The 26,134-nt window shown below is 41.1% G+C and overlaps 1 protein-coding gene across 1 annotated transcript in view; it reads right to left on the reverse strand.

Annotated features, from left to right (window-relative positions):
- LOC121871533 (longitudinals lacking protein, isoforms H/M/V-like) overlaps window positions 1-26,134 on the reverse strand; it is a 55,864-nt gene that overhangs the window by 9,147 nt on the left and 20,583 nt on the right. Inside the window, exons 2-6 of the mRNA XM_042373962.1 lie at window positions 18,685-18,885; window positions 16,502-16,591; window positions 13,534-13,656; window positions 11,855-11,991; window positions 11,029-11,255 (exon numbers count right to left, since the gene is read on the reverse strand). Coding sequence (XP_042229896.1) covers window positions 11,029-11,255; window positions 11,855-11,991; window positions 13,534-13,656; window positions 16,502-16,591; window positions 18,685-18,867 — 760 coding nt within the window. The 5' untranslated portion in view covers window positions 18,868-18,885. The remainder of the gene's footprint in view (window positions 1-11,028; window positions 11,256-11,854; window positions 11,992-13,533; window positions 13,657-16,501; window positions 16,592-18,684; window positions 18,886-26,134) is intronic.

The raw sequence follows: 26,134 nt of genomic DNA on the forward strand, positions 1-26,134 counted from the left end.
ACCACCATCTGTGAGGGAATTACTACACCACGTCAAGCCCCTCATAACACCACCTGCGAGGGAACTACCACTCCACATGATGCCCCTCATAACGCCATCTGTGAGGGAGTTACTACACTACGTGTCTACTGTTCAATACCTGAGCACACAAGATCTACGTGACCTCCACTGTAAACATTAATCTGTATGTTCACTGTATGTTCCTTTACCTTTCTCTAATGAAGGCTTTTGTTAAACCACCAATGTCAATGTATGTAAAAAGTCATTTATGTCCAATTTATATTTTCATCCTTCGGGCTGCAGAACTTTTTTAATAAACCGTTAATAATTATTATACACACATACACACACTACTTTGCTGTCACTCGAAATCGGGTATAACGATCATCCAGCTATGATACAATGATATGAAATTATTAAGGCTGTCACCTTCGTTGGTGAGCTCTGAGGAGACTCGAGAGGCCAATACAGGATCGGCAGGGCCATCCACAGATGTTGCACGTGTACAGGGCTACATCAAATGCAGGAGGGGCGGCAGCAGCGTCTTTCCGGTGCTGGCGCTTGTCTACCTCGGTATGCAGTCGGGCTAACTCGTAATTATTGACACCTTCTCACGTTATGGTGCGGAGTAATCGTCTACCAGGTGAAGGGGTCGATGTGGCACTTTTTCAGGTTGGTCTTAAGACTGTCCTTATACCTTTTCCGTTGTTCGCCGGCATTACGTTTACCATTTGTTAGGTGCCTAAAGCAGCTGCTTCGGCAGTCTACTGTCGTCCATGCGGGTAACATGGTCAGTCCAATGGAGCTGTTCATGGATAATGGTAGCCTCAATACTCCTACAGTTAGTGTCAGCAAGAATACTGGCATTTGTTCTCTTGCCATCTCAGTGAACTCGTAGGATGGAACGTAGACTACGTTGGTGAAAGTTTTCAAGTGCCTTGAGGTGCCTCCTGTATGTGCCCCATGTCTCGCTGCCTTTAGCAGAGTGGGGAACACCACTGCTCGATACATATCCAACTTCGTTGATAATATCAGCTCCCTACTTATGAAGACACAGTTACAGAGTCTGCCAAAAGCTTGAGATCCACATCTGATCCGATGTTGAATCTCTTCATCGATGTCTGCGGTGGTGGACAGGTGGGAGCCAAGGTACTGAAAGTGGGTAACATTGGAGAGGGTAGTACCATTAAGCTGGATGGATGGTGGAGGTGTGGTTGAACCAGGAGTAGGCTGTAAGAGAATCTGAGTTTTACGTGCATTCACCTCAAGGCCAAAATGTGCATACGCAATTACGCATCTGCATAGATGTTTAGGATCCCCAGTAGGTTGCGTTCAGTGTGAGTGACAAGGGTGAGATCGTCTGCATACTGAAGTTCAGTGATGGAAGCAGCTGACACCTTTGTTCCTGCCTGGAGTCATCTATTGTTGAAAAGTCCCTTCATCCGGTACTGGATATACCACCCCGCCAGATAAATTGGCACTGGCACAAGTAAGGAAGGCAGCCAAGAAAATGGAAAAGAGAGTTGGTGCCAGGACACATCTTTGTCTAACCCCCCTTTACCCCCATTTGGAAAGGGGGGGTGGGGGGGGAAGACCTCAGACTGGGTGCCATTGTGCAGGACACTGCCCCTCATGCCACCGTGAAGTTGCCTCACGATGTCAATGAATTTTGATGGGCAGCCAAAACGACTGACAGTCCGCTAGAGGGCTTCCCTGTTGACCAAATCAAAGGCCTTAGCAAGGTCAATGAAGGCCATGTATAAGCCATGATGCTGTTCTCTGCACTTTTCCTGTATCTGGCAGGCAGCAAAGATTATGTTAGTGATGCCCCGTGATGGTCTAAAGTCACATTGAGGTTCTGGGAGAAAGTTTTCCGCCTCAGGAAGAAGTCTGTTTAGGAGGACTTGGGCTAAAATCTTACCAGCAACGGACACCAGTGAGATCCTGCAGTAGTTGCCACAGTATGACCGGTCTCCCTTGTTCTTATAAATATCGACGATCAAGGCGTCTATAAGAGCTTGGGGATTTCCTCCTTTTCCCATATACTGTATTCTCCAGGAGAGTGAAAACGGCTGGTAAGCAGAGGTCCTGCTTTATACACCTCGGTTAGGATTCCATCAGGCCCTGTGGCTTTATTTTTCATCTGCTTGATGGAAGTAACTACCTCATCCAGGGATGGAAGATAACTGAGGTGGGTCAGCTCTGGGTGCTGAAGGACCTGCTGGGTAGTCAGGACATCCATATCGGTGTTTCATTTGAGCAGTGAATGGTATTGTTCTTTCCACTGCTGATGGATGCCTTCTTCGTCTTTAATTAGGGAGTTACCATTGGATGAGCGGAGGGGCCTGTGCCATGAGTGATTGGCCCAAAAAATGTTTTAGTGGAATTGAAAAATTGTGTTGATCTGCAAGTTTCTGTGTTTCACATGCATTAAATTGCGAAGTTCGCGCTGGGCCACAACTTTCTTCTTGCAGAAAATATCAGCTTTGGTCCGAGACTGAGGGTTGTTCTGCCAGTCAGTTAAAGCAGCACATTTATCATAGACGAGTATACAATAATTTCCAGGTCATTTTCATCAAACTAGTCCTGGTGTATTCTTTTGATCTGGCCGAGGGTATCTCTCTGCAAGTTTTTGTCATGACAGTATCGAGAATATCCCATTCAGCACTGGGGTTTGGGTTGTTTGTTGTCGGGTTATTTATCAACCCATGTTCGAGCTGCTCTCTGAAAGCATGTGCTACTGCTGGATCCTCCAGATGCTTAGTGTTAAAACCTCTTCTGGATGCTTGCTGCCTTCGCTGTTTTGGGGCAACGTGAAGTGGGAGCTTGGGTCTGACGAGCCGATGATCAGTGAAGCAGTGATCTGAGCAACGCATGGCTCGGGTGATGAGAACATTTCGGCGATCTCTTTCTCTGACAATGATGTAGTCAATGAGATGCCAGTGTTTGGATCATGGGTGTTGCCACAAACCCTTGAACTTGTCAAAGGAGTAGGCCGTTGGGATTGCTCTTGCCTAGTCCATTTCTCCCTATGGTTCCCTGCCAAATGTCAGCATCTCTTGCAAACTCTGGCATTGAAGTCACCAACGTGCACAACCTTCTCTTTTCTGGGAATAGAAGTTAGCACTCTGCCGAGGTAGGCGTAAAAGGCCTCCTAGATGTCATCCTCTGCATCCAGTGTTGGGGCGTATGCACTGATGAAAAAGGCATGATGCGAGTGATTTAGTGGGACTCTGAACGTCATAATGCGCTCGTTGATCCCAACAGGCATTTCAGTTAGCCTATGTAGGATGCGTTAGCAGAAGGCAAAGCCAACTCCATAAATGCCAGACCCCCGTTCAGTGAGTTGACCCTTGTCTGGGTGCCGGGACTCACTAATGGCTGCCGTGTCGATATTATACCTAGCCAGCTCTTTTGCCATGAGCGGTTCTTCTTTCAGGACGCTCATTTGTGCCAGTATCCAGAAGGGTCCTGACATTCCATGCAGCGACCATAAGAGGATACATAGTAGTTTCTTTTTGTTTTGATCTGTGATTATTATTGTATTTTTGACTGCATAAGGATGACCTTACTGGGTGCAGTTGCCTAGTCAGGTTGGTTCTTTAGGCAAGCTATGTTTAGGGCACCTTTTCTAGCCCCCTCCCCATGTGGGGTGAGCAGAGTTGCTCCTTGAAAAGGCTGCTCAGTCACACAGATAGGACTGGATTGCACTGCTGCCTAGATCCCAGTGCACAAACGACCATCTTATCTGTGCCACCCATGTGCAGAGCTCTGACTAGAGACTCTCGGCAGTCATCTCTGCCTGTCCCCGTTGCCACAGGACTTTTGGGGGTATAGGGATTTTAATGATGAGGATAAAAAAATACACACAGCAAGCAAGCATGCACCCAACCACTCACCAGGCTATTAGAGTGAAGTATACTACCTGTAAAGGCTTAATCAAACAAATGTAGGTGAGAGGATGGTGGTGTAGTGTGAGGGAGAGGATGATGGTGTAGTGTGAGGGAGAGGATGGTGGTGTAGTGTGAGGGAGAGGATGGTGGTGAAAATGAGGAAGGAATGTGAAGGAGAGGATGGTGGTGTATTGTGAGGGAGAGGATGGTGGTGTATTGTGAGGGAGAGGATGTGGGTGGTGTAGTCTGAGGAGGGATGGTGGTGTGTGTGAGGAGAGGGATGGTGGTGTGTGGTGTGAGGGAGAGGGATGGTGGTGTAGTGTGAGGGGAGAGGATGGTGGTGTAGTGTGAGGGAGGGATGGTGGTGTGTTGGCGAGGGAGAGGATGGTGGTGCAGTGTGAGGAGAGGATGGTGGTGTGGTGTGAGGGAGGATGGTGGGTGAAAGTGGGAAGGATGTGGAAGGAGGGATGTGGCGGTGTGTGTGAGGGAGGATGGTGGTGTAGTGTGAGGGAGAGGATGGTGGTGAAAGTGAGGAAGGAATGTGAAGGAGAGGATGGCGGTGTATTGTGAGGGAGAGGATGATGGTGTAGTGTGGAAGGGGAGAGAGGATGGTGGTGTGGTGTGAGGGAGAGGATGATGGTGTGGTGTGAGGAGAGGATGATAATGTAGTGTGTTGAAATCCGTCTCTGCGATAGGAAGGCCTGGGACCAAACCTCAGCACCATCAGATCTACACGTGAGTACCACATGCCCCTCATGGCACCATCTGTGAGGGAATTCTACACCCGTCCATAACATCCATCTGTGAGGAGTACTACACGTGAGGCCCTCTGTAGAACACCATCTGCGAGGATTACTACACCACGTACCCTCACACATCTGTGATTGGTCCCTCATAACACCATCTGGGGGAGTGCCACGCTTGGGTCCTCTATAACACGTGAGTTCCTCCTAACACCACCTGGGAGGGTTACTACCTCTACAGAGTTTGTAATTTCAACACCTACATTAATCTATGTTCACTGTATGTTCCTTCACCTTTCTAAATGAAGGCTTTTTAAACCGCAATGTATGTAATAAGTCATTTATGTCCAATGGATATTTTTCAGCCTTGAGCTGCAGAACTTCAATAAACCGTTAGTGTTATTATTATGATGGTGCCATGTAGTGAGAGGAGGATGGTGGTGTAGTGTGAGGAGAGGATGGTGGTGTGTGTGAGGAGAGGATGATGGGGTAGTGTGAGGAGAGGATGATGGTGAAAGTGACAAGGAGATGGGCGTTGTAGTGTGAGGATGGTGGTGTGGTGTGAGGAGGGATGGTGGTGTGGTGTGAGGAGAGGATGGTGGTGTGTGAGTGTGGTGTAGGGAGAGGATGGTGTGTGTGAGTGTGAGGGGGAGAGGATGGTGGTGTGATGGGGGAGTGTGTGGGGGGAGGGATGGAAAGGATGGTGGGGGTGGTGTGAGGGGAGAGGTGTATGAGAGGATGGTGGTGTAGTGTGAGGGGAGAGATGAGTGTGGTGTAGTGTGGGGAGAGGATGATGGGAGTAGTGTGAGGGAGAGGATGGTGGGTAGAAAGTGACAAAGGGAATGTGGTGTGAGGGAGAGGAGATGGTGGTGTGTGGTTGTGTAGTGTGGGAGAGGGATGGGTGGTGATGACAAAGGAATGTGGTGTGGGTGTGGTGTGAGGGAGAGGGATGTGGTGGGAGAGGGATGATGGTGTGAGGGAGAGGATGGTGGTGTAGTGTGAGGGAGGATGGTGGTGGTGTGAGGAGGGATGATGGGGGTGCAGTGTGAGGGGGAGGGATGGTGGTGAAAGTGACAAGGGAATGTGAAGGAGAGAGGATGGTGGTGGATGTGAGGGAGGATGATGTGAGGGAGAGGGGGATGATGGTGTGGTGTAGTGTGAGGGAGAGGATGGTGGGTAGAAAGTGACAAAGGGAATGTGAAGGGAGAGGGATGGTGGTGTGGTGTGAGAGGGATGGTGGTGTAGTGTGAGGGGAGAGGATGGTGGGTGAAAGTGACAAAGGGAGGAAGGAGATGGTGGTGTGAGTGTGAGGAGTGGTGGTGTGAAATTAGGGGGAGAGGATGGTGGTGTAGAGGGAGAGGATGGTGTGGTGTGAGGGAGGATGTGAGGTGAGAGGATGGTGGTGTAGTGTGAGGGAGAGGATGGTGGTGTAGTGTGGTCAGTGTGAGGGGAGGATGGTGGTGAAAGTGACAGTGTGAAAGGGAGAGGGATGGTGGTGTAGGGAGAGGGATGGTGGTGTAGTGTGAGGGGGATGGGATGTGGGGAGAGGATGGTGGTGTGAGTGTGAGGAGAGGATGAGGGGAGAGGGATGGTGGTGAGTGTGAGGAGAGGGGAATGTGAAAGGAGAGGATGGTGGTGTGGTGTAGGGGAGAGGGATGGTGGTGTGAGGAGAGTGATGGTGAGGATGGTGGTGTGTAGTGTGAGGGGGAGAGGGATGGGTGGGGTGAGTGTGAGGGAGGATGGATGGTGGGGTAGTGTGAGGGGAGAGGATGTGGTGTAGTGTGAGGAGAGGAGGGATGGTGAGACCTGGTGAGGGGGAGGGAGGATGGAGAGTGAAGATTGTGGTGTGAGGTGAGGAGAGGATGGTAGGTGTGTGTGAGTGTGGGGAGAGGATGGTGGTGAAAGTGACAAAGGAATGTGGAAGGAGGATGGGAGAGGATGGTGGTGTGAGGGGGGAGGATGGTGGTGTAGTGTGAGGGAGGAGGATGATGTGGGGGGAGTGGTGCCAGTGTGAGGGGAGAGGATGGTGAATTGTAGTGTGAGGGAGAGGATGGTGGGGTAGTGGTGGAGAGGATGTGTGGGGGTGAGGGATGGTGAAAGGAGTGTGAGGGAGGATGGTGGTGCAGTGTGAGGATGGTGGTGTAGTGTGAGGGGAGAGGATGGTGGTGTGGTGTGAGGGAGAGGATGGTGGTGTAGTGTGGGAGGAGGTGGATGGTGGGGTGAGTGTGAGGGAGGGGATGAGGGGTGATGGTGTGGGGAGAGGGATGGTGGTGTAGTGTGAGGGAGAGGGATGGTGGTGTGGTGTGAGGGGGAGAGAGTGGGGTGGTGTGTGTGGGGAGGAGAGGATGGTGTGGGTGGTGGGGTAGTGTGAGGAGAGGATGGTGGGGTAGTGTGAGGGAGAGGGATGGTGGTGTGGTGTGAGGGAGAGGATGGTGGTGTGGTGTGAGGAGGATGGTGGTGTGGTGTGGGGAGAGGATGGTGGTGTAGTGTGGGGGAGAGGATGGTGGGGTGGTAGTGTGAGGGAGAGGATGGTGGGTGTAGTGTGAGGGAGGTGGTGTAGGATGGTGGGGTGTGGTGGAGGGAGAGGATGGTGGGGGTGTAGTGTGAGAGGATGGTGGTGTAGTGTGAGGAGAGGGATGGTGTAGGTGTATTGTGGAGGGGGGAGAGGGATGGTGGTGTGGTGTGAGGGAGGAGAGGTGATGGTGGGGTGCTTGTAGTGTGAGGGAGAGGGATGGTGCTGGTGAGTGTGTGAGGGAGGAGAGGATGGTGGTGTAGTGTGAGGGGAGAGGGATGGTGGTGGTGTGGTGTGAGGGAGAGGATGGTGGTGTAGTGTGGGGAGGGGGATGGTGGTGTAGTGTGGGGAGGGATGGTGGTGTAGTGTGGGGGAGAGGATGGTGGTGTAGTGTGAGGGAGAGGATGGTGGTGTGTGTGTGAGGAGGATGGTGGTGTAGTGTGGGGAGAGGATGGGGTGGGGTGGTGTGAGGGAGAGGATGGGTGGTGTGAGTGTGGAGGGGGATGGTGGTGTAGGGGTGGGGGAGGGATGGTGGTGTGTGTGTGGTGGTGTGGTGGGGAGAGAGGGATGGTGGGGGGTGGGGGGGGAGAGGATGGTGGTGTGGAGAGGAGAGGGATGGTGGTGTGAGTGTGGGGAGAGGATGGTGGTGTGAGTGTGATGTGGTGCTGCGGAGTGTGAGGGGGAGAGGGATGGTGGTGTGGTGTGGGGGAGTGAGAAAGGTGGTGTGGTGCAGAAGGAGAGGATGGTGGTAGTGTGAGGAGAGGGATGGTGGTGTGTGGTGTGGGGAGAGGATGGTGGTGTGAGTGTGGGGAGAGGGATGGTGGTGTGAGTGTGAGGAGAGGATGGTGGTGTAGTGTGAGGGAGAGGATGGTGGTGTAGTGTGAGGGAGAGGATGGTGGTGTAGTGTGAGGGAGAGGATGGTGGTGTAGTGTGAGGGAGAGGATGGTGGTGTAGTGTGAGGGAGAGGACGGTGGTAAAAGTGAGAAAGGAATGTGAAGGAGAGGATGGTGGTGTAGTGTGAGGGAGGTAGAGTGAGGACAGTGTGATGGTGCAAGTGACTGATGCTATACAACAAGCTGGTGGGGATAACGACACACGTACGCATGCACACATACAAACACACAAAAGCATGCACATCTGTGCTAAACACTTTTGAGTTCCCAAGTTTCCCCCAAAAATATATATTCATATTTTACAAGAATGTTCCATTGATGCTGAAATTCTTAAACTTTTCCCACTATTTACCCCGTAGACTTGACACAACCAGATATTTTCCCTCACCCCATGAGTTATTTACTCATCAACTGGCCAAAGAAATTTAGGGAAAATGAAAAGAGTACAGCATTTACTATCATATTGCAGGTTGTACCTCTCTAGTCCGGCATTCTGTGGTCCGGAACAATATTAGTTTGCCCATGGAGAAAATTAATTTGAGTCTGGTACTTTCGATGTTTGGATAAATTTGGCCTTATTTACCCTACTTTTTTGGCGAATTACTACCTGTAATAAAGCAACATCCTAATAAACCAAAGAAAATAACATAGATAAAGTTAAATAAAAACTAAAAACAACACAGAAAAGTTCTTATGTTCTACAACTTTAGCTAGAGTTGAACCTAATGGCTTGGCAACTTCGTCATCTGAGTAAAAACACACACAACAACATTGACTGTCTTTATGTTTTCAACTTTACCACCACTGGTGGGTAGAATTTTTTTTTTAAATTCAAAAACATTAATTAAAATATATATGAACAGTAAATAAGTGTTGCTTTCATATTCTTATGAAGAGTAATAACGATATGTTTTCACATGTGCGCACTTACATACGCGATCTCACTTTTTTTTTACCATTAATGGTTAGATACTTCCATTGTTCCATTTATTAACATTAAATAACATTACTTAAAACAACCATATTAATTTTACTACAGCTACAGCCAGGGTCTTATTTTCTTCAGTTTTATATGTAGAACCAGTCAGTCACTGGTTTTGTAAACAACGAAAACAATGCTGTCTTGTCTCCTCGTGTGTTTTAATATTCTTCGTATTATTAATGAATTGTATTGTTCATTTTGCACACATAAACATTAATTCAATCAAAAAGGCATTCAGTAATAAACAATAATGAATGTTTTGTACATAGAGAAATGATGCTGTTTACACAATTGTGCACGTCTGAACGTTGGCGGGCCGCTCAACCCTGTCAAAATTCGAGTTTCCGCCGTCGAAATTTTAAATTGTGCAGTGTTTTTTGCGTGTCCATATAAAAAAAGTTGAATTAAAAATTCGCAAAATTTGAGAACCTACTGTACAGCATTTAACCCTTCAATATGTCGTCAAAGAGACCACAAAGCAGTGAAAGTGGTGCTAGTGCTTCCAAGTGTATGCACAAGTCACTATCTATCCATGGTCCGGCACCGGTCAGGTCCCAAGGTTGCCGGACAAGAGAGGTACAACCTATACTGTGCAATAATAAATTGTGATCAAAGAGAGAAGAACATCTTCCACTCATGTCAATCAATATTACACACTTTTAAAACACCAAATATAGGATTACAATGGGAACATTGTTGGTGCTTCACCTCAATCAGTTTGTCTATTCAGGGAGTTGTTGACAATGCAATTCTCATGTTGTCGTCAGCTTTCAGGCAGTTCCTGGCCTTCATCTTCATCATTACCAGGCTGAGAACCCAATCTCACAGAGATATATAATGATGAAAAGAACAAGCACTTAATGCACGCTCAGTGAGTAGTGGGAATGAGTCTGTCAAGTTTCATCCAAATATTCACTCCCACTCTTTCAAATTAAATTTTTCAAACCAACAAAGTTCTGAAGGTCAATCAGCTCTTCTTTTGTCGAGTCATCATTCATCTCCGTAAGGTCAGGGATGAAGTCTCAATATTCAACTTTCTGTAAGAATCATGTCCACTGCAAAGTAGCCAGGAAAGTGATCTTTCCAAGTTTACAAATGTGAAGTGACAACTTCAGTGATCTTAGGTAACAGTCCAGGCTCTTCGCTGATGATTACATACAGGTTCTGAAAGTTTGCAAAGTTACCTTGGCAAAATCACTGCTCCTAAAAGTCCAGCTTGTTTCAGAATGCCTCCAAATTTACACCTGCCTCAAAAATGTTTACTGATTTAACCTGCATTTGCATGTTGAGTTGGTTGAGTAGTATCCTGAATAGGCAATGATCACTGAATCAATTATGATCCTCAAACATGAAGAAAAATTTCCATCTCAATACAGAGATCAAACATGCTGTTGAGAACAAGCTGAGAAAGCCACCTGACTTTAATATGTAACATGAGAATGGAATGTTCATGAGTCAATATGTAACATGAGAATGGAATGGAAGCTTTGAATAAGTAGTAACTCAATGTTGAGGCACAAATGAAATTGACAGCTTCAGTAACTTTATGTAAAACTGGCTGCAGATTTCCAGAAAGGGTCTTCACAGCCAATGCATGTTTATGAAAAATACATTAAGTTGGTGTCACATGGTGCACCCTTTGTTTTACAAGTGCCTGAAACTACAAATTTTTGGTCGCAATAATGCAATTTTGCCTGTGAAAGGCTTAAAAATTGCACTATTCTGCCACTTGAGGTAAATTTATCTCTGGTTAAGAACCATGGCATTAACGTAATGACATTCCTAAATAATGGCTCTAAATGAGGAAGTGGGTGTGCGTGTGTGGAGTATTTCTAGTCATTGTCTCGGCACTTTCCTATAAGTTTCTACATTTTTCTTGTACTATACCACTCCCCTACCATTTCTTGCTTCCTGTGATCCACCTCATGCATAAGTGGAAAAGGAACTACAGTGAAAGATAGATAGACAGAATTATTTTAAAGATACTGAATAATAAAAATCTCACCTTTTGGGCTTGAGGCTCCTCCTGCGTGTGATGATCCCTGAGCAACTGGCGGGGATGTGACTACAGTACCTGGGACAGTAGTCACTGTAGCTGGATCTGTTGCCCTACTTGAGTCTGAAACTGTTACTTGAGTCTTTACTAATGCCTGGGAGGCAGTAGTCGCCGCTGTTGGTTTAACTGGTAGGTCTTCCTGCAAGGATCTCGTAACTGGTGAAGAATTTTCTGGCCTGGAAAATTTTTGTCAAATATATATGAAATAAAGCTTTTATTTGGGATAAACTGGTCATTATCTAAAGGAAATATTAATACAGTACTGTAACGTATCACAAGTTACCGATCTGGAAGTACAGTGGGGTATGCTATAACGAATGGATTCTACTACGAATATTCCTATAACGAATGGTTTTACCTATAAAATTGAGAATGCTATAACGAACGAAACTCCTACAACGAATTTTTTTTTTTTTTTTTTACTAATTTACCGTTTTTTTATTACAAGTATTGATGATATTCTTTATTTCAGGGGTTTAGATGCATATTTATGCATTTTTTTTAAATTTTTACAATTTTACATTATATTTTTCAGTGTTAAGTGGTTGTATTTGGGGGCCTGGAACGGATTAATCCTATAACGAACAAGGTTCTAGAACCAATTAGATTCGTTATAGCATACCCCACTGTAATCAAACCAAAACTGTCTTTCTGGGTCATATATCCAATGAGGATAAACTAATATTCATACATTATTTCTTAAAAGGAAGCTTAATAAAATGTGACAAAAGATGATAAATTTCAAATTATAATTGATAATGCCAATGTAAGTCACCTTGGAGGGAGGAATGTTTGTGTAGTTGTGGGAGGTCTACGTGGACGCTTCAAGGGAGGAGGTTGGTGCAGCTCCCCACCAACCTCACCAGAACCCAGGTATGGCTCTGGCAGGTCCCCAACATATCCACAATAATGCTGTATGGCAAAAATTATAAAAATCAAGAAAATAAACTAAGTATTCAATAAATAAGTAAAACAAAACATGTATGTGATGACAAACAAATATAAAAATTAATCATCTGGACATATTGCAAGAAGAATTTTTTAATTTGCAGAGGCTTAAAGGAGAATGGATGGCCCACAACCACAGTGTGGCCCATAGCAGAACATTTATGAGGCTAGTATCATAAATGGGATGAGATAGGATTGATATATCTCCAATAACTTCTGGATATTTATGGGCCAGTTGGGTTTTTAGGGAATCAGTTTAGATAGATATGACAGCACGAAGACGAATTAGCCAAATCTACTGTAATTCTCTCTTTTTATTGCCATTCATTATGTTTCATACCATCCTTAATATGTCAGGAGATGTGTTCTTTCTCTCCTTTCCCCTGTTGTCTCTTGCAAAATTGGTTTCCTTCAATTAATTTTCCTTCCTCCAACAGAAAAAGAAATACTTTTGTGAACCCTACTTGACTTAACAGTAACATTACCATAGTATCTCCACGCTAACCTGGCCCATAAACCACACCCTTCTTCTATACTAATAGTTGATTGGTTCATAGAAAATTCAATATAAATACGTACTTATACACGCACAATCTGGGGGGAGGTAAAACGCTCAGGGGGAACCAATCAGCTATTTGTAGCTATAGACGAGGGGCGGGGCTTACAGGCCAGGTTAGCGAGGAAAGGGTATAGTCCTGTTTCCCTTAAAGTAACAATTAACTCTGGACAGTGAATGACTGTCCATTACCTAAATATTAAAAAAAAAATTCCTTCATTGAGCCAACATCTGTAATGCTAATCTTGTTCTCACATCTGTCCTTTCTTCAGAGTTGCTCTAGTTTTAATTTACCCATCCAAGGTTCTTAAAAGGATTTGAAGTAAAAGGCTTTCATATAAAAATAAAAAAGATTAGAAACAACTTGAAGACTGAAAGCCCAAAGTGGTGGGCAGAAGCACAGCAACTAAAAAAATAAAATATATCATAGAAAGTAAACATTAACTAATACTTATCTGGATGGCACTTAATTCTAGAATAGATAAAGAAACTGCCCATCACCAGTACATTTTGAGAACCTTGCCTGTGTTTCCCTTGATCATAAAACTGTGGTGGTGTCAGTTCTACTCTGTCTCTAACTACAGCATAAGTGAGAACACAGGACACTTATTGTAATGGGATTTCAGGATTGATGCCGACACAGATATATTAAGCTAGCAGGTTTTTCCATTTCATTTAGTCTGTTTACCTTCCTATGAATAGCTTTTGTCCTAATAATGATGTCTGAAGAAAATAAAGCAACAAAATATCTCAGTCATATATTAAAAATTACAATCCTAAATGAAATAAAGTAAAACAAGTATAGGTCATTCATACAATGATATGCTAACACTAATAAATTGTTGTCAGTAAGTGAGTGTGTCACACAGTGTGGCAGGAATAGCTAAAATTCATGTTTAAATACTCCATTAATCTTTTAATACAGTACATTGTTTTATCTCAATGCCTACCCTTGGGTCTGGAGGCTTAGCATGGATGTTATTATTATTGTTGTTTACAGCTGCCAAACCCTTGATCTGCAAAGCCTCAGCTGTCCGAATGAAACCCGGTAGCTGATCCTGCATCACATTTACCTACAATAAAAGAAGACAACTGTGTGGATCAATTAATCAATCAAAGAGCCAACCTCATGTCTGAGGGTTGGTAATTACAACTTTGCATAACATTTCAGGAAAACATAGAAAAACTTATGCTGTATCAGGTCACAGCAGGTTTTGTACTTTGTAATAATGCCAATGACTTTAACTTCTAGGTTGTCAGTTAATGTACTGTAATTTCTCAAGCCCTAATTATCCAAGTCAATTAGCTATCATATACCTTTAGTCTTGATCAATTGTGTGTATGATATCAGCAATATCAAAGTTTTAATTACTGGTTTAAATGAAAATGACAAGGTGAAAACCAAAATGATGGGTATATGATTTTCCAGATATAGCTGGAGAGAAATTTCCATAAAAATAATATCTGCTTTACTGCAACAAATATGTTTACATAAGTTTATTATCTCATACTCTACACAGGGGGAGGGGGGGGGTTATTTTGAACATTTGTTAGTTAAGGCTACCCTGTGCATAGGAGGTGGCTCATCTCGCAACAACTTGCTGGGAGTAGGTCCCTGCCTTCACAGAGCAAAACCACATAAAATGTGGTCTGAGGTACATGTTTGTGAGTACGGTACAAGAATCACAAACCCCAAGAACTACAGCCTACCACCTGCATGCCACGAAAGACTCAACCATATTGGTCAAAACTTAAAAACACCTTTTGAAACAATATGTGCGAAATAAAAATTGTCTTACTTTAATGATATAGCAATCATACACAAGCAAACCCCATTTCAATAATGCCAGATTTAAGTATTTTTGAAGATACAAATTTATTGCATCATTGGAAGATGCTGAGGTACTGACACAGGCATCTGGAATAGTCCCACACTGAACCTGGCCAGTTTACCTTAACCCTTAAGCCCCGGGTTAGGGTGCTGCTGGCAGTACCACCCCCCCCCACCCCACAGGGATAAATTGAGAAAAAAAAGCAACTTATGAATAATTCTGATTAATGAACTTGTTGACACCTTGTTGTAACATACAGAGATTAATGTCCAAAATGCATTCCTAAAACTGTGCACTAAAGAAGGTATTTATTGTAACATAATAACATGGCTTCAGAGGAGAATTAAGCCAAACAGCACCATTCCTCATCTATAAGCAATATACTGTATGAGGGCTTTATTAGGATATTAACTATAGCAAAAATAATGTTTTATATCAATTTATAAATAAAAACAAGACTGTAATTTCTAACAATAATGAAATAAGAAAATGGAATAAGTTACAGTACAGAACTTGTTGATGCATTCAGTTAGAGCAGCGTAAGACAGACTTCTTCATAATGACCGGTCATTGTGTCATGTCTTTCATTCACATGCCTAACCAACTCTCCATCTTCTCTATTAAAAAAATTCCTTGAATGAGTTAACTTGGTTGAAACTAATGAAGTGGTGGAATGCACAGCTCTTATCTTGTCCTTATTTTTCATAATTGTTCTATTCACAGATGTAGCCAAACCCAAGCTACAGCCAATATTAGCTGGAGATCACCAGCCTCCAAAAACCTAGTAATCTGCATTTTCACATCCAAACTGATCTTGACTGCTTGGCCACACTACCAACAGTAACACCTGCAGGCCTTTTCCAAGATATCATGGGTTAATTATGCTCACAAAATTATGCACAAATAAGGAGAAATAAAGTTACCACAGCACTGTAAACACAAGCATAAGAGAGCATTCAAACCTGGTGGAGAGAGGAACTGATTGGCTAAGTGTTGATCAGCACACACCATTCTCATTGGGAGTGTGTGCAGTTCAGTGAAAAGTTGAGAATGATGATATACTTGTTCTGGCATGGGAGTTTAAAACTGCTTGACAAATTATAACTGTGTTTTTAAGAATAAAACAAGAAAGAGCCAAACAATAATGCAGCACTAATCAAGGTATCTTTGGAATGTATAAATCCAATACAATGTACAGTTGGATCTCAAGTTTAGCAAGCTTTAGATTTGCGATTCATATGTTTCACTTCACCTTTAAAATTTCCAGCCTCTCAAGAATAGCAATTTTCATTACCAGCTTCATGAGTCATTGGAGAGTGGGCAGCACGCATTGTCACGGTCTTTTGTTATCCGTCGACCTGCCGAGTGTTTTGTTTACGGCAGTTAGTTTGAATGAGCGAGCGGTGCAGTGACCTTGGATTATACGGTATAACCCATTGTGCTTACGTTTCGCGAAATTCTTGTTTAATTATTAACGATTCTTGTGTATTAGCAATGAGTGAAGTGCATAATGTAAATGTCAGGAGTGGTTCTGGTGGTAATGATGGCCATGGAGAAGGTCAACAAGGAAAGCCCCAAGCCAAGCGTGACGACCGTAAGAGGGTCAAGAAGAGGAAATACACCCTTGAAATGAAACGAAAGATGCTCGAGATGATCAAAAGTGGAGCTCGTACCTGTGAAATCATGTGTAAGTTCAACTGCCCTGAATCAACCATACATTCCCTTAAAGAACCCTTAACTGCTTCTATGAATGTATTCTCAAGATTTTCTAGTAACAGGACGTTCTCCGATACTTCACAACGAAACCTACTGCTTGTTATCACAGAACATTACCTTCACAAGTGGGTGGAAAGAAGAATCCATGAGCAAGGCGACCTATCTGGGCCACAGATTTGGCATCAAGCACGTGTTTATTAGGCTGCAGTTGCACAGTAAAAACGCATTAACTCTCCACCACCGTTCAATGCTTCTGTTGGTTGGTTGGTTGCCTTTAAGTTTTCTCAGACACACACACACATCATCTCTATACTGTATCCCTTCACAGGAGCAGTAGTCAACAACAAACTCAGTGTACCAAACCACCCACCTGACCATTATAGATGAAGTCCATTATTGATTCCAGCTCCCAAAATCTCACATCCCGCAAGAAAATTATTGGGTGGTCGCTTGGATTTTCCTGAAATATACAGTACAGGTATAGCAAAAAAAAAAAGGTTACTGACAAAATATTTTTTAACAGTATTTATTTAAGGCCTCTTAAATGTTCTCAAGTTTCATTATAGAATTTCACATCTCTGAGTCTGAGACATCATTAACCTGAGTGTTTAAGAAAAAGGCAAACACTATTAAATCTATTGAATGCAAAACAAGGTACCATTATATCAAGGGTAGGTGAACCAAGGATACACCATTTAATTGTGTGTTGCTAAATCATAGAAACACCAGTAAATCGAGGGCTTGATACAGTAGTTTATGTGTTATGTCCATAGAAGTGTTGCAGCCCTCCCTACCCAATTTAGTGGTACAGTATAACTCCAAAACTATGGAGTATTGACACTATGATCATGGAGTCATTTATCCTTATTAATGTCTTAGGAGTACATCCCCAAATTATGAAACATATTTCTGAAACACCCTGCATGTATATATATATAACAATGGTGGTGGGTGGTCAGTTGACAAACTGCCTTCCTTTGCATTTCATGTAATCTTTATCAATTTTTAGGTATTTCCATGTGGAAGATTTTCTTTTGGGAGGCAGTGAGAATATCATGGTATTGTTTGTGGCCAAGTACAGCTCATTAGTGATGTGATAGAACATGGCCAATTATAAATGAGCTGCCCTGAGATGTGCAAATTGTACATTTTAAAATTATTTCATTATTTCAGTTATTATACATTTATTATTTATTTATTAAACATTATTGTCACACTGCTTGTTTATTTATTCACCAAGATGTACAGTATCTCAAAAAGTATATGTGTGAAACATTATGAAACCACAGATGATAGATATTGGGACAAGCATTTACTTTGGTATACTGTATAGTTTAACATAATTAATATGATGTTTGATTACCTAATATAGTAGGATCAGTATACCACAGAGCCATGCATATCAACCCCCTTGGGACATCACAAGTTGCATGTAGCATTTTGGAAATCATTGGACCCATCCTGGAAGATACTTTTTTGAGATACTGTACATCAAATTTGTATACAAAGAAATGCATAACATAAGGTCCTCAGATAAGAAAGGGTCAACCTGAATGCTATGATTCCACTGTACATGATCCACAAATATTCTTCTAGTATTACCTACTGTGAAAATTTTAGATCTAACTTTATTTAAAAACTTGAAACACAGAGACAAACTACCACACAAACATATTAGCTATGACAAAGAAAACTAGTTATCCTATACTGGTATCCCTTGCTATATCAACATTCAAGATAATAAAAATATGCTTGTATGAATTTCCTAAATTAACACCTCTTTTACATGTTATGAAAGCTTCGCCGCTTATACGAATTTGGGTCCTGGAAAAATTCAAATTGCGCTCCTGGGAGTCAGCTGGGGTGGCCATCTTGGAGAGATGTACAGAGACATAACCTCACTCACTGATCATAACAAATCCCCCTCCCTTCCGCATCTTTCCTTCCGCCATTCGTTGTGTGTATGTAAAGTGATCTATCTTTATCCATGTGTAGTCGTGTCACCCTTTTGTCATTGCATTCAAGTGTTCTGCTGAAACTTTGACTACCTGTACTAAACCAAAGAAAATACACAAGGCTGTAGCTCTTGAGATAGTAGTAATGAGGTGGACAGCCCTCTTCATCTCACTAAGAAAGGCCCTTATTTAGCCAACCCCACCCTCACCCCCTTGTGGTGAGCCCAGACCTTCCATGAGGAAATGTACCAAAGTTATACAGTACATGTATTTTATTAATGTTTTTAGTGTATTAGGTAGTAAATTACAGTAGCTGTGAACTTTTTATCATTAGTTAGGCAAGTTTCTTTGTTCTTCATGAACTAATTTCATGTTATGGAGGTTTGATACAGTATTTGGGTTTTCTTGTCATTAGGAAGCCAAACCCTATTTTTCCTATACAGTACTGTATATTCTTTTATTCACTACAAATTCACTCAACTAATGGTTTATCAGGAGCCTAAGTCATTTGTATAGTGAGAGATACCTGTACAAATACACTTATCTAACAAATGAAAAGACTGTGTTACAACAGGTGAAGTAAGTACTTATCCCTTACCTTTAGTAATTCCCTAAAGAAATTAGAGCAGGCAGATAACATTAACTTGTGTGCCTTTAGTCTCCGTCCATCGCAGGCCAATGTGACATCAACAAACTGTCCTTCCTCTAGTAAACTACGAAGCACCCCAACTACACTGCTCTGATAATTGTTCCATCGTAGACAAAAACACTGTTCACTCATGATGGAAGATAATAGCACCTGCAAGTATAAAAACACAATTATTACATATTCCTGGGTCATGTTATACAGTATGTAGCTTCTAGCATACAAAAACCAAATCAACATCAATAGGCATGGAACATAGTTATAATAATACTGTACTGTACCGGGTAATAATAATAGTAATAAAAAAGTCACTTTTATCCCCATTATGTAAAGAGCACTGAAATTAGGTATCCTTTTAAATTATTTCCCCAAAGTAACCTCTTTACTTCTAACTAAATTGGTATACAAACTTTTAAAATGATACACTGAAAACCAATTTCCTGTTCCTCCCTGGAAATGAGACTTGGACATACATACAGACAGATGGAAGGGTGAACACAACGAAAACCATTTTTAAAACCCTTTTCCAATTTCATGGAGCAATGGAAAATATAAAATCATGGCATTGTTGTTCTCTTAGTGATCTGATCACATTTCACTGACAAATACACTGTAAATATGATAAATACAAATGTGATACTGACCCTAACTTAACATATATAGTTCCCTAATGTTGCCCAGGTCCTCTAGATGGGGTATGACCTCAAAGATGCCATGGCCTCCAAAATGAGGAGTACATAACCCCTTGCAAGTCCCAGAAATACTTGAAAACAGTACTATGTGGTAAAATACCACCAACCTCAAAATACAGTACTGTACTGTACTGTATAGAAAATATCACACCTGAAATATTACCCAATCTGAATCTTCACCAAAATAAAACTGGAGAAACCTTGGATATCTACACATATACCGGTAGATAAAAAACTGAAGGCAAAGGTATGAAACCACCTCCATATGCACTCCCTAACTTGGGGAAAGAATCTGAATAGAAGTAGAGGAAGCTAAATCCTACCAGGCCAATATGAGGCTATCAGAGCAGTTAACCCACCTGAACTATTAGAACTCTAGTATGACCTGTAGCACAGATGTAATGGGAGGGATCATATCCCTCTCTCTTAAAAAAAACAAATAAATAAAATAAAAGACTGGCAATAACAATGTCCTGCACAGCAAAGAATAAGGATGATTCACCTAGAGTGCTACGATGATGACAAACTGGTAATTTTCAAAGTATATAAAATAAAACAAAATAAGTACAGTACAAGTATACTGTACTGTACCTGTACCATGCACAAGCCACAGCTGACACACTCGTGACCTTAAACTCAAACCTACTCTCACTCTCTCTCAGCTTTACTCAGTCTTCCCTTACCCATGTGTGTGTGTTTGTAACATTTTTTGCTAGTTTTAAGCCACTTTCTTAACAAGTACTTTTTATTCATCACTTTCCTTTTCTTTTTCCTCCATTTCATTGAGGCTTTTCTAAAACTCCTTGACCCACTCCACAACACACAAGTGGGAGAGGAGTGAAGACTGTAGACATATGGATATTGTATATAAATACTGTTACAAATTAATACCCAGCTTCAGCTCCTTCCTAAGGAAAAAGAAATGTTATTTAGACAGAGAGAAAGAGCTGCTGCCTATATTCTGCAGGGTTTCTACTGAACAATTTGGCAGAAAGAAGTTTTAAAGCGGTTGGGGTTCAACAGCTCTGTGGCTAACGTATTGTAAATCATTAAACAAACAGAGCAAATTACAGCAACTAATGACGTTGCTTAGAGATTAACTTATAGTATTGAGGTAATACAGTACAGTAGTTACTCATTTTATTATCAAATAAACGAGGCTTTTGTTCAAAAGAGTTGGGTACACTGATTTTTCAAACTGTAAATCTATTACATGTACTGTACCATCTCTTAAAAATTCATGTACAACTACTGTACAATACAAGTACCAGAAAATCTGAGAGATTAGTAAAAATTTGCAAATATATAAACATATACTATACAGTATTGCTAAGTGATGGATGCAGACTATTATGTCATATAAATGTAAGTAAATGTACTGTACTGCACTAATACTGGGAAGAGTGCCAGTAATTACAGTATACATATGATGAGTTGAACTATAATTCTTCCCATACTATCACATTTACTGAATGATTTTCTTAGAAATCATTAGGCACAGTGATATAAATCAGAAACAGTACACCTTGGGCTTGGGTGCATAATACAGTACACCTACAGCACAGTACAGTATTGGAATGAAAGGTAAATATACTGTAGCATGTTTTTGGAGGTACACTAATGAGGAAAGAAATGACTGACACAAATGTGACCCTGACCACTGACAGATTTGAATCTGTATTTGTGTAAAGTTTCATAAAAAGAGCTGTTCCAAATGAGGAAAAATTTTGGACAGCCAAAAGGATAAAAACAAAATAATGGTTGCCCCTCAATGCCCTCATGTAACGAGGATGGCCGGCCCTAGGGCCACCTAGGTGTGAATTTGTTGAAGGTGTAGAAGCTGTCGCCAACACAACAACCACACCCTAAGTTAACGAGTTGCATGACCCAATGTCAAGGAATAGTCCGAGAAGACCAGACAACTCGCCAACTGCGCTGTCTAACCATTACCCCGGAATACAATCTGCAAATCGATTAACTTCCAGGTCCCCAATTACTGCTGGGTAGACAGAGGCAAATGGCGCAAAGAAGCTTGTCCATAGTTTCACCCTGCCCGGGGATCGAACCCGGGTCGCTCGTTTGCGCGTCGAGCATGCCAATCATTACACCGATTTTCAGTGTAGCAATGTCTGTTTCTACAAAACAGGCATAGCTATTTTAATTAAGTACTGTGCTGTAATCGAGGCTCACAGAGGTGTTTGATGATTTGTTTAGTACTAAGTTGTAGTAATCTGAATCATGAATTGAAAAGCAAAGTTCAGTACAGTCGGCCCTTAACATATGCGGGGGTTACGTAACAGAGATACCCGTGAATGTTAAGAATCGGCGTATCTTTGATGCCCCCCCTCTAAGAACACCCCTGGCCCCCCATGTCCTTATTTACCATATATACCTGTGTGTAGTTCGAGTTTTTAAGACCAAATTTTTTGGCAAAAAATTGGGGGTCGACCTCTACACGGGTAATAGTTTCGTTAGGTTGAAAAATATTTACCAGTAACTACCAGTAAACAATGGAAACGACGCACCACCAGCTGTGAGTGTCGGTACAGTTGCCAGGGCAGATCTCTTGCGTCATCATAGCAAGCCCAAAGTAGCCAAATGCATAGTATGGTAGCACAGAACGATGTAAAACATAAAGTATTCATTTTTTAAAGTTTATTTATAGATACATAAATTTTTGTTCATTACATTTGAAACATCAATCTTTGCTAATTAAATTTGAAACAAAAGAACACTATGATACCGTATTTCTAAACACCGGGTATTTTCATTAAAATATTACATCACAAGTATATTTTACCTTAACTGTGACAGAATGAACATATTCTCAGAAATAAATATGGAAATGTAATATTTTTGCTGAAATGACGTACAGAGGAAAGTGGGATAAAATCATGACGAAAACAATGACTTTTGCTTTCTTTCGCTGTTCAAAAGATTTTACCGTAATTGCTTTTCGAATGGTTTTCAGTTAAAAATCTGTTGTATTACAATAATATTCTATCCTAATTCACTTGAATAAATACTACGATACCATATTTCTGAATATTTTCACTAAAATCCATCAAAATCATTTTCCTTGTCATCGTCTTCAGCACCAAACAGCTCCTCCCAGTCTTCTCCTTGAACAGGGCTAGACGGTACGTGTTTTTCAAATCGTTTTCAGTTAAAAAACTGTTACATCACATGTATATTTTACCTAACTGCGCCCGAATGAATATATTCTCAGAAATAAATAGTAGTTTTGCTGAAATGTGATGTATTTCAATGTAAAATAGGATAAAATACATGACGAAAACAAAAGACTTTACCTAACCTTCCGATGTTCAAGATATGTTACTCGTTTTTTTAATAGTTTTCGGTTAAAATACTGTTATATTACTGTACAATGATATTCTATTCATACTGTGCTTGATATAATACATTCACGGAAATGTAATATTTTTGCTGATATGACGTACGTATTACATCTATTTTGTTGGTGTCTTGAATATTTTTGCATTTTTACATTGAAATTATTGGTCATTCTGAAATATAGTTAACATATTGATAATATATAGTGCAGTGTTGATTTAAATCAAATAATCTTGAATTACACCGAGTGAACTTAAAATTTTATTGGTGAAATGACAGCATCAAGCATGGGTCCCCTGAAAGGTGATTTCTCCTCCATCCCCACTTCCTTCTCTTTTCCCTTCTCCTCCACCCCCACTTCTAATTCCCATTATCAACCAGGAACCTTCTATATACACACCTCAAAGTAAGTGTACTTTACTGCATTTTTTTTTTTTTACTTTGTATGTACTTTTCTGTGAGCTGGAACCAATTACCCAATATCCCATTGAAACAATGGATTCGGTTACGAACGACTCTGTGGAACGAATTGTGTTCGTTAACCGAGAGACCACTGTACGTACGTACGTACGTACGTACGTACGTACATACATACATACATACATACATACATACATACATACATACATACATACATACATACATACATACATACATACATACATACATACATACATACATACATACATACATACATACACATATACATACATACATACATACATACATACATACATACATACATACATACATACATACATACATACATACATACATACATACATACATACATACATACATACATACATACATACATACATACATACATACATACATACATACATACATACATATATATATATATATATATATATATATATATATATATATATATATATATATATATATATATATATATATATATATATATATATACAGGTTGTACCTCTCTAGTCCGGCAACCTCGGGACCTGACCGGTGCCGGACCATGGAAATTGCCGGACCATGGAAATTCACCCTTTTCCTGGATAGATAGTGACTTGTGCTTATGCCTGGAAGCACTAGCACCACTTTCTCTGCATCATGGTCTCTTTGAAGACATATTGAAGGGTTAAATGTCGTATAGTAGCTTCTCAAATTCCGCGAGTTTTTAATTCTTAACGTATTTTATTGGAACACACAAAAAAATAAATAAATAAAAATTTTGACGGCGGAAACTTGAATTTCGACGGGTTTGAACGGCCCGCCAACATGCAGACGACGTGCATAATCGTGTAAACAGGGTCATTTCTCTTATGTACAAAAGATACATTATTGTTTATTACTGGATGTCTTTTTATTGAATTAATGTTTATGTGTGCAAAATGAGCAATAAAATTCATTAATAATACGTAGAATATTAAAACACACGAGGAAATGAAACAGCATTGTTTTTGTTGATTACAAAACCAGTGACTGAGTGGTTCTACATATAAAACTGAAGAAAATAAGACCTTAGTTGTAGCTGTAGTAAAATTAATATGGTTGTTTTAAGTAATATTATTTAATGTTAATAAATGGAACAATAGAAGTAGCTAACGATAATGGTAAAGAAAAAAGAGAGATCGCATATGTAAGTGCGCATGCACACACGTGAAAACATATCGTCATTACTTTACATAAGAATATGAAAGCAACACTAATTTACTGTTCATATATATTTTAATTAATGTTCTGAATTTGTTTTTATTGAATTAATGTACGTGTGTGCAAAATTAACAATACAATTTATTAATAATACGTGGAATATTAGAGGAGACGAGATGGCTGCCGGCATTGTTTATGTTAAAGCTTACGAAACCAGTGACTGATTGGTTCTACATATAAAACTGAAGAAAATAAGACCCTGATTGTAGCTGTAGTAAAATTAATGTAAAAAATGAATATGTTTGCTTAAAGTACCTGTAATGTTATTTAATGTTAATAAATGGAACAATATAAGTAGCCTAACCATTAATGGTAAAAAAAAGTGAGATTGCTTGTATGATAGTGCGCACATGTGAAAATATATCTAGTCATTACTCTACATAAGAATATAAGAAAGCAACACTTATTTACTGCTCATATATATTGAAGGGTTAAATGTTGTACTCTGTATAGACAAGCAGATTCAGATTTCAGATTTGCCCGAGGGGGCTAGTTTATTAGGCACTTCCCATCCTGTGCAAAAGGTAGGCAGCAGAAGCTACAGCGCCCAACAGAATCTCGTTCGTTATAGCATTAGTTAGTTATAGGATTAATCCGTTCCAGGCCCCAAATACAACCGCTTAACACTAAAAAATTCTGTGGAAAATGTAAAAATCGGTACTATCTTACCTTAGTGTTATTCAGCATGCAGGTACCCCTAAACACTGGCACATCACTATCACTTCCACTGGGAGTCTTGGCTTTAAGGTCCTCAAACAATTGTTTAGCCTTCTCACAAATTATAGCTTCACTAATGTTACCACCTGCCATTTCTTTCTCCTTTATCCACACTAAGAGTAAATTTTCCATCTCTTCAATCACATTACACCTTGCTTTGCTAAGTCTAAAGATTCCCTTAGCCACTTGCACAGTTTTACTCCTCTTCATTCTTCAAAATCGTACATATAATTAGATTTAGCCATCCCATATTCATCACTAAGTTTGTAATGCTTCTTCCATTCTCGTTTCTTTATAATTTCTTTCTTAGTTTCAAGGGTTATTAGCTTTCTCACTCGCTTTGGACGACTCATTGTTACAATTGTATACTTGTATAACAAAATAGTTATACAAATAACGCATTTCCACATCAAAAAACCGAAATTTCAACAATAACAGTGGTGCACTATTTTAATGAGACAAAGATGGCGCCTGGAGCGCTCTTGTTGTGGGTGCGGTACAACAATATTCATCGCCAGGCGAAATAGTCCCGTATTCATCGCGTTAGTTGGGAGATTCGTTCGTTATAGCATTCTCAATTTTATAGGTAAAACCGTTCGTTATAGGAATATTAGTAGTAGGATCCGTTAAGTTAGCATACCCCTGTACTTGCCTTTATGATTTTACATTAAGGCGTAAAAAGCCTGAAGGGTCATAGGTTCTGTCTAGTTACATAAAGTGAGAGAATGAAGGGTGTGTGGGGGAAAGTTCTCGGTACATTTTATCTGTTTATGGCAAAAGTGGCAGGTCCCTAATAATGTCATATGCCAGGCCGCTGTGACTAGGAGGGAGGATATCTGGTCTGGGAGGGAAGAGGTGTTGGTAACGACGGATAGACAAGCAGAGAGAGATTGAGTGCAGCGAACTGCGTATGTAAACAAAACTTAATTTCGGGGCTTTTTTTTAAGGGATTA

The sequence above is a fragment of the Homarus americanus genome, unplaced genomic scaffold (genome assembly GCF_018991925.1).
Source record: "Homarus americanus isolate GMGI-L3 unplaced genomic scaffold, GMGI_Hamer_2.0 scaffold45698, whole genome shotgun sequence".
Lineage (NCBI taxonomy): Eukaryota > Metazoa > Arthropoda > Malacostraca > Decapoda > Nephropidae > Homarus > Homarus americanus.